Source organism: Cydia strobilella, chromosome 19 (genome assembly GCF_947568885.1).
Source record: "Cydia strobilella chromosome 19, ilCydStro3.1, whole genome shotgun sequence".
NCBI lineage: Eukaryota > Metazoa > Arthropoda > Insecta > Lepidoptera > Tortricidae > Cydia > Cydia strobilella.
Window position 1 is genome coordinate 3284940 of NC_086059.1, and position 12396 is coordinate 3297335.

Sequence of the window (12396 nt, forward strand, 5' to 3'; positions counted from 1 at the left end):
TCCCTGCCTTCTTTTCATCATTTTCCATCTTCACCAATTAGATGATGGCAGTCCTCAGCTGTGCGTTTCTCCTTCCCGTCTCGCACAGCTAAACTGTGGAATGAACTGTCGCCTGCGGTATTTCCGTACCGATACGACCGGCAACACAGATACAATACAAGTCATACAAGCCTTCTGATGTCACTCATCTGCTCGTATGTCTCCTGTTATAAAAAAAAGTTGGGGTTTGTTCAGTAGCAAGCTTATTATACTACTCTTTGAGCAAGCTCCAGCTCTTCCCTAGCATGAGTAGCAAGCATTGATGAAACATTCGAGAATAAGGCGATACACACACCGCGGCAGCCAATGACATAAGTATATATATATCTGTTTTGCTTACACTTTGGACTTTTTGTAAATATTTTTAAGTCTTGTGCTGCTGATGTTACCAAAATTTGCATGCCAAATGGCTGAATATTGTTACTCACTATTTATAAGGACATCTTTGTAGATACATATTCTTGCAAATAAATTATTCTTATTCTTAACTACTTACTGTTCAATAAAGATAAAGTATGTATTTTTATAGAGTACCTAGCGTATCCATTACTGTTTTATGTAATCTGTATCTGGCTGCACTGCTGGCAAAGTTTTAATATATATAATGTTCATCCCCAGCGAGCACAATCAACTGTAGCTTATGCTATGCTCTGCTCGCTTCACACGGAAATACTTAACTAAAATAGTGCACAGTTGTTTAGATTTTTTAGTTGGCTTTTGAACGGGTAACGAGAATTTCATTACGGAATCCTACGTAGACGAAGTTGCGAATAGAAGTTAGTTAGGTTATAATGCTTACGTATATCTATATATATATACGTATAAAGTTATAACCTAGTTGGTCAAACCAAATCATGAATCTAGTATAACTGGATCGGTCATGAGGGGTGGGGGGAAATGACCGAACGGGATAGTCTTATGTATCTTTCAGTAGCAGAAGCAGAGAAAGCGCTGTTATTGTTTGTCCTTGTCACAGTCTCACATTTTTTATTATTTCCCACCGTAAATTTGTATGGTTTATGGTGGGCTACAAATCTACTCGACCAATCATATTGTCGCAATGCGTATGTTTTGTCCCTCACGGGCGCACGCGTATAGCTAATCTATGTAATGCTAGGTCTATGAACCAAATTGTCAGTAAATGAGAACAAAAAAAAACTATACTCATCCTTCTCTTTTGGGTGCTAGTACTAGTGTAAGACAAAGATAGTATGATTCTCTCTGTCTGTTTGAAATGAGACAGTCCTTTGACAAACAATCAATTAATACTGTTTCAAAGCTCGCTCCAGACTACGCGGCTTCGCACCGCGATTCGCGCACGAGTGTGGAGGATGCTTCACGATGGCAACACTGTCAGCTGTCTGAGCTGTCACATGCCTGTCACTGTGTCACTGTCAATTTTCATAACATAACCTCTAGACTAGCGCTCACCGACCAAAGCGCGAATGTTTACTATTTTAATAAAAAGTTTAGTATTATAAATTACCTGAACACCCAGTACCATTCCAATACACCTTACTATGTCTGCCGAAGAACGTTATGCCGATAATTCTATCATAAATTTCCTCAAAACAAACGTTCCCAAATCGGACCAAGCCAACATTGAAGCAGAGCTGAAAAAGGATTTTCTTTTAGCTAAAAAGAAGAGTAAAAAGCCCCAAAAGAAAGTTAAAACTAAGAAGATTCGTACTTTAACGAGACGTGAGAAAAAATGTTTAGGTTTCTACGATATACCAAGACGCAGTGTTAAATACGAAGATGTGCTTCCTATGCACAATATGTGGAGTGACTATGTGAGTCAAATGCTAGAACTGGGCAAGCCATTGCCGGACTGTACAAGTAAAAGTTGGGAGCAGTTTACACAAACCCTGTACCGGTCAGATTTCCATGGCAGCTTACTTCACGTAGTCCGCTCTAGATGCCCGAACTACGTCGGCAAGAGCGGCATATGTATTATGGACACGAGGAACACGTTTAAAATAGTGTCGAAAGATAATGTGGTGACTACAGTGCCTAAATTTTGTTCAGTGTTTGAAATGCACATAAGGAATGTGGCAGTGACTTTGTTTGGGAAGCATTTGTGTGTGCGGCCAGCAGAAAGGTCATCTAAGAAAGTAAAGACTCAATTACATCCTGATCTAATATAGGCTCTTAACGTTATGATGCTCAGTGTCATAAATGCTATAGACTTAAGCAACAAGTATTTTGATGTTTCGAAAAGGTTACATTAACAAAGAAGATTGTGAAAATAAGTATGCAAGTCCCATTTTTTTATTAAAGGATAAGCTGTTAACCATGTTTTTCTAATTTATAAAAAAATGATTGTTAGACCAAGATACGTCTGCAACAATTTTGATAGCACACGCAGTGCAAGTGTATTCAAACATCTATGAAATTATGACGTATAAATAACACTTGCACTGCATATGCTATCAAAATCGTTGCAGACTTATCTTGGTCTAACTCTAGTGACGAAACTTGCTGCCGCAAAGTATAACTGCACATGTAACTATTTTTGTATGGTGTCAAATCAACCCATGCCGTAGTGAACATGTTTAATATAAGGAATAAAATTGCAAGTACAATGTAAAAAAATAAAAAATAAAATTTATATTTTATTTATTTTATTACATGCATTGGGCTCCTAAAAGCAAACCAACTTACAAACAGTATATCACTGATATTAGCTTATAAATTAATGTTATGTCCCATTTATGTGTATACATAATTTATGTAAAAAAAATTTTTTTATGATACAGGAGGCAAACGAGCAGACAAATCGCCTAATGGTAAGCGATTACCGTCGCCCATAGACACCTGCAACACCAGAGGGGCTGTGAGACGTTGCCAGTGCTGCACGGTATGATGGGGTATATATGTAACTACATTCAAGCAGATTAACCTTCTCGATGCCATGTCAAACACAAACTCGAACGCCACGCCACCGAAATGTCAAAACTGAATTTGAACTTTATGCGAATGCACGTAGGTCTATGTTACTCTGTGTCTGTGACAGATTAATCAGTCTTTGGCGTTAGACCTACGCTGCCGATATATCCGTCATTGGCGTCCAAAGGTTAATAAGAAGTTACAGTAACAATACAAATGTCATGTTACAAGTTTTTATACCTACATAATACCTGATGGTGTGTTCCTATACTTAGGTATGTAATTTCTACATGATCAGTTAACATAATAAACTGACCAGTTGGCCACCATATATAGACAAGGCCAGCTGCATGGGCTATTTCGAGGTACAATGCTGGTTATTTTGTTTCCCAACTGACCATGTAAACTTTACTGGCCTTTTAAAATTCCTAATTATTAATACTAACATTATTTGGCTCTTAGGGTACTGTTAAGCATTACAATACAATACAAAACTTAATCCTGTGCCTTTGTAAATTTCTTAGGCCCAGGTTTCTGTCCTGGATGTTTCTTCCAATGCGGCTTTGGCCCCGGGCCTCTCGTCTCCGGGTCCTGCGAAGCCTCCCGGCCCCTGGAAACAGAGGACTCCCTACTACTCGGAGCCTGACCAACATTCTGTTTATTATCATTATTCAACCTCTTGATAACAAAGCGGAAGGAAAATATCTTGTCCTTTATGAAATGGGTTAGCATGTCAAGAGGCATGATAGCACAGTTGGCGTGTCGGAACACCTCATCGGCTTTCATGCTGTCGTTGAAGCAGTGCTCGGTGAAGACAACTTTGCGTTGCTGATCGCGTTGGCTGATTACGTGTATTTCGTAGAGGTGTTGTTGGGCGACTTTCTTTTGTCCGATATGCTGGATCGCCCAGTAGGCCATGCGCTGGATAGTGTCCACCTTTAATAAAGAAAATGTATGTCAAAAGATAGTCACTAATAAGGCGAAATAAGGGCATGTTATACTGGGTCCTGCTTCAGTCTGGCATTTGAATCAGCTTCGATCTTGCTCTTACGGCACAGTCAGATTTTTGACTTATACAAGGGGTTTCCTTAAGTTATTTTGTCATGGAGCAAAAGGACTATACTTTAAAGACATACAGACAAGTATTCTTGTTAATTATGTATTGCGCATTTCCAAAGTCCGTCACGTTTAAAGTGGTTAGATATAATTCGTATATAACGACAGATATTATGTAGGTACAATTTTATATTTTTTTTTGTCTGACCATAGTACCCCCCCTCCCAGGGCAACCCCATCTAGAATAGAATAGAATAGAAAACGTTTATTGTAAAAATCTACATACAGCACCATACAAATTTAAAAAGAAGAAGATCTTATACACTAACACGTAAAATTACAAGTAGCTTATACTAACATGCAATAATTACAATATTGATGCTGCTATAGAGGCTACAAATGGACACCACTCAGCATATGCTCTAACATATAGGTATATGCTACAGCGCTGGTCTTCCGTGGAGCCCAGGGCAAGAAGATAGCTCAGAACAGTAAATGCAGTAACTAACAATTAGGACAAATTAGAAACAATATACAAGGAAAAATTTGAAAGTGGATGTGGAAGTGAGTGGTTTGGGAATATGTAAAAATATATATAAAGAGGTGTAAGTCAAGCATGTATTTAGTTTAATATATAGTGGAGCATATATGCCTTAAGGCATTAGATCTGCCATTGTACCATCATGTATTGAGCAAAAAATATTAAATAAACATATATATATAATCGAATAAATAAATAATGATTAAATTTATAAAATACAATAACTAATAAATATTTGTGAGTTAGTACTTGGTAGTTAGTTGTAAATAGGTTTTTAGAGAAGGCATCGATCGACGATTTAAACTAACAGAAAAATATCCGTTATATTCAATATCACTCACGCAAATAAGTAAGACACCTATGGAATAATCTAGCTAAGACGCATGGAACGCGAGGAACACGGCAGTTGCAAGCTGAAAAGATATCGTTTAAATTTAAGTTTAAAAGTGAATAATGTTTTAGAGTTACGTATTGGAGGGGGTATGTTGTTCCAGCATTTCGTAGCAGAGTAGCGAAAACTGCCACGAAACGCTGCTGAACTGCCGTGTCTCGGACAGATTAGTCGAATAGCATCTCTCATAGGGCGGGTGGAGTACGACAACTTGTTAAAAAGGTATTGGGGCTGTTGAAAATTTACTACACCGAAAAGTAAGGTCGCAAAATGCAACGATCGACGTGCTTCCATTTTCAACATCTTACCAGTGTTAAGATAAGGGGTGACATGAGTACGTGGAGGTATGGGGAAACAGAAACGGGCACAGGCATTCTGGATGCGTTGAAGGAGTGCCTTTGAACGAGCCAGTAAGCAACCGTTGATCACAGTATCGACATAGTTGAGTTTAGATAATATACCTTAGACTATTGTCAAACAACAAAACAACCGTTTATATGGCCGATTGCCAATCTCAGTAGAATTCAGCCAACCTTGAGGGTGATGATGAAGAGAAAGTTTTGCTGCGCGGCGAGAAACACGTGCCGCGCGCACTCCTTCAAGTCTAGCTGGTCCACCTGCAACCTCCAACCCGCCTCGCGGTCCACTTCGGCCACGCAGTGGGCCGGGTGCTTCTCTTTGAAATGCTCCATCATCCTCCTTAGATCACCTGTTTATGATATAATTTTGCTTAACTTATGTTGGTATGTGAAATAAGTCTAAATTTAAAATACCGATTATAATTATAACAGCGTCATCTGAGTGAGTCGCCTTTACATAAAACCGTTACTAGATCGGTCGATCCGTTTGGGAAATATTTGGTAAAATTCGCTTCTTTAGTACCTAATACCGTCTCCGTTTCATCAGAAGTTATAGATATCAGTTAATTTTCATACACATAAAAAGTAAAATGCAAAGCACGAATGGACGAACAGGGGGGGAGGCTTTTACCCAGCAGTGGGACACAAGTGGCTCACAATAATAATAATAATAAGCCCCCAGGGCAGCTTGTGGCGAGGTGCCGTTGGGGAGTAACGACCCCACGGACCCGAGTGCTCCAGAGAGTTGATCAGGGTCTCCATCTCCGGCGTGTCTTCGTCGGTCGGAGTGGACCCCTAGGGGACCTGCAGGACTCTCGGCTCTGGATTGCCTTAATTGGCCGTCCAGAGAGGAGTCGTTAGAGCTATATGCTCCATGGAAGTGAAAGATGCATAAGACGCGAGTTGGCACAGTGGCTGTTAAAGCGGCGCACACCTCTCGACACCCCTGAGCCGCTCACACCGTGTTGCTCCTATCCGTCTTTACGACGGCAGTTTCAGGGGCCCATCTAGTCAGCGGCGAGTCACCGCCTGCCTCGATAACGTGTAATAGTACACAGACTACAGAGGCCGGGAAGGAAGGGGTTGCCGTGCCGGCCGAATAGAATAGTTATGAGGCCGACAACCCGTTTTCACGCCGATGTATGTATAGTGCTTTTCTCAAACGATTAATATAGGGTCCTGGATTTTCCCCAGGCTACCATCCCCCCACACAGTCCAACCGCTCTAATGGCCCTAGTGCCATAGAGCCCAAGTCAGGTTAAAAAAAAATGGTTTTTTTTATTGGCGTATTGGCAGAATGTCATAAACGAACCAAAAAGCAAATATTGCTTATAGTTTTTTTTTAATGGCTGAATGCCATGATGCTGTGCCACAATTATATGTGAAATAGAGATTTAAAAAAAGCCACTTCCCGGCCTAGGCCTGCAACTTTGTATGAAATTTCATTACAGACCTCTCGTCTAGCCGCGCCTGAAACGTGATACTTCCCAGCCTAATATAAAGAACTTAATATCAATATTACATAGCATGTTTGAGAAAAACATTATTATTACAGGTGTTCACCTCTTTACAATAGCCCAATCTTTTGACTAGCCAAACTTCAACACCATAACCGGCCCTCTTCTCCTGCACTTTATTTACAATACGCCAGCTGGGACCAATTCACGGGTATCTATTTGAATACCCGTAAATAGGTTCTAGCTGGTGTCTTTTTTTTTCTAAAAGTTTGTCTAAAAGGGCTAAAATTTGTCTGCGCTGTTGGCTTCGGCCCCACGCATGCCTCCCAAAGGTCCGGGATCCCATGGTGCCGAGATATGGCAAGGACAAAAAATATGTGCCAACTACAAGCCCCACAACAATGATGAGTGACATACATATTTAGTAGCCTCTACTTTGCTCTAATTAAACTTAAATAATGTATATTATGCGGTGCAGCGTATGATACCATTCCAGGAGCACCTGCCAAAGACCGCGTGCGGGCACTCTCGCGGACGGTACAGGCACTCCTTGAGATGGTCGGCCATCGCCGCGCCGGGCAGCGAAAATACGCAGCCCGCACTCTGGTTGGGGCATGGCGACTTGGCCTGCAATAAAAAATACATACAATCAAACTAGTGGCTCTGTGAGCTGTAAACCTCGCGACTCCTAATCTAATTTCTACCTCCATTTTTGCCCAAGATAAAGTGAAGTCAATAAAACATTAAGATTGTTTTTGCACAAATAAACTTTGGTGGCAGAATATTAAAATGTACGGGCTTTAAAACGACTAGCTAGATTGCTCTGAAACTTTGTACTTACAATAGGTTAGGTATATCTATGTCTGTAATTAGTTTATGTAGCTTCAGATACCATAGTTAAAAAAATACAGCAAATTAAAGTTTTTCATACAAAACTTGTTTTTGCTCTATTTCGTTTGGTTTATAAACTAGAGTGGAGCTATATAAACAAATTACAGACCTAGATATACCTCATGTCATTGTATGTGCAAAGTTTCATTACAAAATTTCTCATCCTATACTTTTACAAAAACTAGAGTCAGTCGGAGTGCATGGCGATCTCCTGCGCTGGGTTACCTCGTATCTGCGGGACCGAACTCAGGCTGTAGCTGTTAAGGGTTTCTGTTCTAGTTTTGTCCCTGTCAGCTCCGGCGTCCCTCAAGGATCTCATTTGGGGCCCCTGTTCTTTAATGTTTTTATTAACGACGTTACTTCCCATCTAAAATCTTCAACCTGCCTTTTATACGCCGACGATAAAAAGATACTGAAACTTGTTAAGAGCATAAGTGATTGTCAAGCTTTACAGGAAGACTTAACCCGATTGCATATATATTGTCAATTAAATCATTTGCACTTAAATATAAATAAGTGTAACATAATAACGTTCAGTAGAAAAAAACAATTTATTAACTACGACTACCTTATAAACAACGTGTCATTATGTAGAGTTTCTACCATTAAAGATTTAGGTATTTATTTGGATAGCAAATTATTATTCAGCGACCACACCGACAACTTAATAAATAGAGCCTTTAGGTTACTTGGGTTCATCTTGAGAACTTGTAAAGAATTCAAAGAAGCTATCACCTTGCTGACACTCTTCAACTCGCTAGTTAGACCAATTCTGGAATATGGATCAACAGTATGGAACCCTAGCTATAAATGTTATATTCATAGTATTGAAAGAATTCAAAAGAAGCTCATCAAACATTTAAAATATAAAAACCTTGTGTCAACTCAACCGCTTAACCTGAATAAACTGGTGTCTCTTGAAAGCCGGCGCACATTAAAAGATCAAATATTTTTGTATAAAGTATTAAGAAATTTAATTGACTCCCCTTATTTGTTAAGTAGACTTAGCTTTAAAACTCCCCGCTTGAACACACGGCGTAGCGATAAATTATTTTGTATTCCCTTTACTAAAAAGAAATACAAATCAAACTCCTTTCTGATAAGAGCTTGCAGATTTAATAATGATATTTTCTCAAAAATTGATATATTTAATGACTCCTTGTCTAAATTTAAACGTCAAGTACTTTTGGTTTTAAATAAACAAACGAATTAAAGACACTGTAACTTTACACTTAATTGCAAATGTAATGTATAAAAATAGTTTTATCTTCATTAATTTAGCCCCTGTCCTAATTCGACCCTCGTTGTTAATCTTTAAGTTTAGTTATCCTGTATTTTGTTTTTCTTTAATGAGCTATTAAGTGGTGGCAACTGTCCTGGTTTATGAATTATGTATAAGACACTAGTTATAAGAAACATGTACCGTTTGTGCCCAAATAAACATTAAAACATTAAAACATCCAACACATAGTTTTAAAATGAGAGCGGAACTACATTTGTGTGGGAAGGTGCTATTCGGTGGAGAAAAATATTTCCGGTGTATTTTCGACAGAACCACTATTATTGTTATTGGTTACCTTGTTAATGAGTTCCTCAAGGGAGCGGTTCCTCATCTGGGTCATGGGTTGTCGGCAGATGGGGCATGATGGAGAGGAGAGAGCTAGTGTGCAGGAGTTACACAGACTGTGCCCCGACTGGCACAGGAAAACCGGTATGGTCATGGTCTCCAAGCATATTGGGCATTCTGGGATCTCCACTGCTACTGATCTGGAGAAAATAAATTGCCAATGAAAGGGCTTAAAAGGTCTCTTGAGAATAAAATGGAGTTGTGGAAAAAAGAGTGGACTGGAAAAAAATGCTTTTAGTTCTAACAAAATATCATATAACAAAGAATTTGAGCTCAAACAAGAGTGATTCATCAATAAGAGCTAATGGCTAAAAATAAATATACAATTAACTAAACTGGAATTTAATGATCACTTACTTTTTTCCTTTGGAAGCCATTTAAGAATCTGTAATATGTACAAAGCGTAATTAGTGTCTTATCTTAACAAAGAAATTAGTATATGAAATAATAAATAATGTATCACAAATAGAACTGCCTCTCGTCCAGGATTTGTCCCCGGTTGGACCCCGTCCAGGGAGCGTCCAGCACATTCAAGCATAAACACTTATTGTGTCAGGGGAAAAACATGTTAAATACTAGACCGTAACTAACCAATAATTAAATGCTTAGCGTGAGAAAGTAGAAGCTGCCATTTAGGTAGTCAAAAACAAAGTACATACCTACCAAAACATCCTAATCAAACTATTTACAATCACTAATCAGTCCACAAGCGGCTTACACGAGTACTACGACGTAATCGAAATGCTTTTTAGAAGTAAATCATAACGCCTTAACTTTATTAAAGTTGGCCAACTAAATTGTAACTTCTAAACATACCTAGCCGACTTGGCTGCTACACCAGATTGCTTTTATAAACCACTTATTTCACAAAGGAATGTTATGAACAATCAACAAACTTTACAGTGCTGAATCGCTGGATCAAGTGACTTATAATCGTTTCGTTATCGCTTAGCTCACCGCTATTGATTATGTAGGTACTTATAGTTAGTTGCACTAGGTACTTGTTAGGTACTTGTTTCATTTTCAACTGACGTATAAAATTACAGTTACAACTTTAGGAATGCAGTAAAAGTGACCTATCACTGCATTTAAGGGTGATTGTTATAGATTCAAGAGACGTAAGAAAAACTGATGAGGGTATTCCCAGAAAATGTTAGGTTGGTAGCATTGTGTGGAAACCATAGACAAACTAGAGTATCAAGTCAAACTATTTAAGGCACAAGTTTTGACGGCATTATAGTTGGCTGTAGAAATGATTGTATACTCTGGCACAGCCACTTTGTCAGTACAAAAAGGCGGCAAATTAAAAAAAAAAAAAAGAGTTGATCACCCATAGAAATTTTGAATTTCCCGCCTGTTTTACTGACAAGTTGGGTGTGCTCCAGTGTTTAAAAGTAACCGTGATTCGTCGTGGTTTTGGTTTGCCTAGTGTGGTTGCGTCACTTTCAGATGTCATATAACGGACAGAACTAGGTTTCAGATGTCATATAAAGGAGAGTTGACACGAAAAAAGCGTTAGGAAGGAATTACATAATAAAATTGGAAAAATGTAGACCGTAGTCATTTTTGGGCACATTTCATAGAGATACAATTTACCAGATTAATTATTCGAAATGAAGGATAATAATTAATATATGCTAATTGTAGGGAGTTTCATTTTTTTTAAATAAAACCAATTATGTGACAAACTATTAATTTGCTTAGAAATGGTTAATAAAAATGTAAATACAAATTCAAGTTGTGTTGCATTATAATTAATATTACGATTGAAGCATACTACGGCTACGCAGTCGGCAATGACTTCAATGAGACTTCCCTAGGGTTTGCAATCCGGATGTCCGGATATCCGAATTATCCGGATATCCGCCGAATATAGAATCCAGATCCAACGTCTCATAGGATCTGGATAATTCGGATATTTTGGATCTCACGGATCAGTTAAATATTGGTCATGGAACTCATGGACCTATAGCACAAACAATTTTCGAATAAAATTAATGAATGATTTCGTACATTTTGTCATATTTTTTTATATTGTACATTTATTTTATTTAAATTCAAATACTTCAAGCTACGTACATCACGCGATAACGTCATATAATAAATACAAATATTGCTTAAACGAAACAGTAGTACTAGTAACACTTAAAACTCGCTACCTGAATACCATCTGACTGGAATAAGGGTAAGTATTAGTATGTTTTAAAGTAATAGGGTATTACACTGTATTTAAAATAAATTATTTCACACCATGCATGAAATAAAGCACCAGATAATTATTAGAGAAACATAGATAGCAGTTGTTTTTAAACACAATTTCTATTTAATCAATTGGATTGAAGTATAAAAAGTAGGTTAGTTGACCGTGACGTCACGATGTAATTTTTCATATAAATTCCAAGCAATTCGTTTTGACAGTTCTAAAAAAGAAACTGATTTGACTAGGTAGTAGAATACCCTATTGTTATAAGGTTTTCGCCCAGTCGCCCGTAGGCCGTCTACCTGGAACGTCATTAGTGCTTGTGCGTGTCGTGTTGTTATCATTTTTGTGTTATCGTGTCGGTTTCCCATCTTCTTTTCAAATAAATAACACTTGCTTGATGTGCTACATAATAGTATTGTAATTTTTTTCTATAAAGACTGATTTAAATTATTTAATTGTTAATTTGCGAATAAATGTTTAATTTTTGTCGTCTAGTTTGTTGTTTAGTTTGTGTTTGTGTTGTTTATTAATTATATAACAATTCAAGTCTTGGAGACCCTTTACATCTCTGGATAATTTGATGATCGTTTTTATTATTATATACTTTTTATCTCTGACACCTAGAGACTTTTACATCTCTAAACAATTTTAGTACTTCTGTTATTTGTATAGTTTTTATTAGTTTTTTTTCTTGTGTAATTTAACATTTATATTTATGTAATTGTTTTTGTAATTTTGGATTAATTTTATTGTTTGTAAAAATTGACATGTAAAAGTGCCCCTGTGGCCTATTTGCTGAATAAATGTTTGATGTTTGTCATACTTTTCTACCCCGATTTCAGTACGTTAATTTCAAATAAATCCTACTATCCATGAAAATAGCCTTTTTATACCGAATCCTTGTAGAACGTAACTTTTTTTATACAGATCCGTATTATCCGGA

The 12396-nt window shown here is 37.7% G+C and overlaps 2 protein-coding genes across 4 annotated transcripts; one reads left to right on the forward strand and one right to left on the reverse strand.

Annotated features, from left to right (window-relative positions):
- Positions 1-1437: 1437 nt before the first annotated feature.
- Positions 1438-2681, forward strand: LOC134750057 (ribonuclease P protein subunit p29-like). The gene has a single exon (XM_063685146.1). It carries the CDS (start codon positions 1560-1562, stop codon positions 2184-2186), a length of 627 nt encoding a protein of 208 aa, XP_063541216.1. The 5' UTR covers positions 1438-1559; the 3' UTR covers positions 2187-2681.
- Positions 2654-10231, reverse strand: LOC134750048 (E3 ubiquitin-protein ligase SIAH1-like). 3 transcript variants are annotated; one of them, XM_063685134.1, is made up of 6 exons: positions 10208-10231; positions 9608-9635; positions 9201-9390; positions 7221-7359; positions 5450-5625; positions 2654-3864 (listed from the first exon to the last, which is right to left on the reverse strand). In XM_063685134.1, exons 2-6 carry the CDS (start codon positions 9625-9627, stop codon positions 3424-3426), a joined length of 966 nt encoding a protein of 321 aa, XP_063541204.1. In that variant the 5' UTR covers positions 9628-9635; positions 10208-10231; the 3' UTR covers positions 2654-3423. The 3 variants fall into 3 exon arrangements, with proteins under 3 accessions (XP_063541204.1, XP_063541202.1, XP_063541203.1); XM_063685132.1 differs by lacking the exon at positions 10208-10231 and adding an exon at positions 10067-10196; XM_063685133.1 differs by lacking the exon at positions 10208-10231 and adding an exon at positions 9910-9933.
- Positions 10232-12396: the final 2165 nt, after the last annotated feature.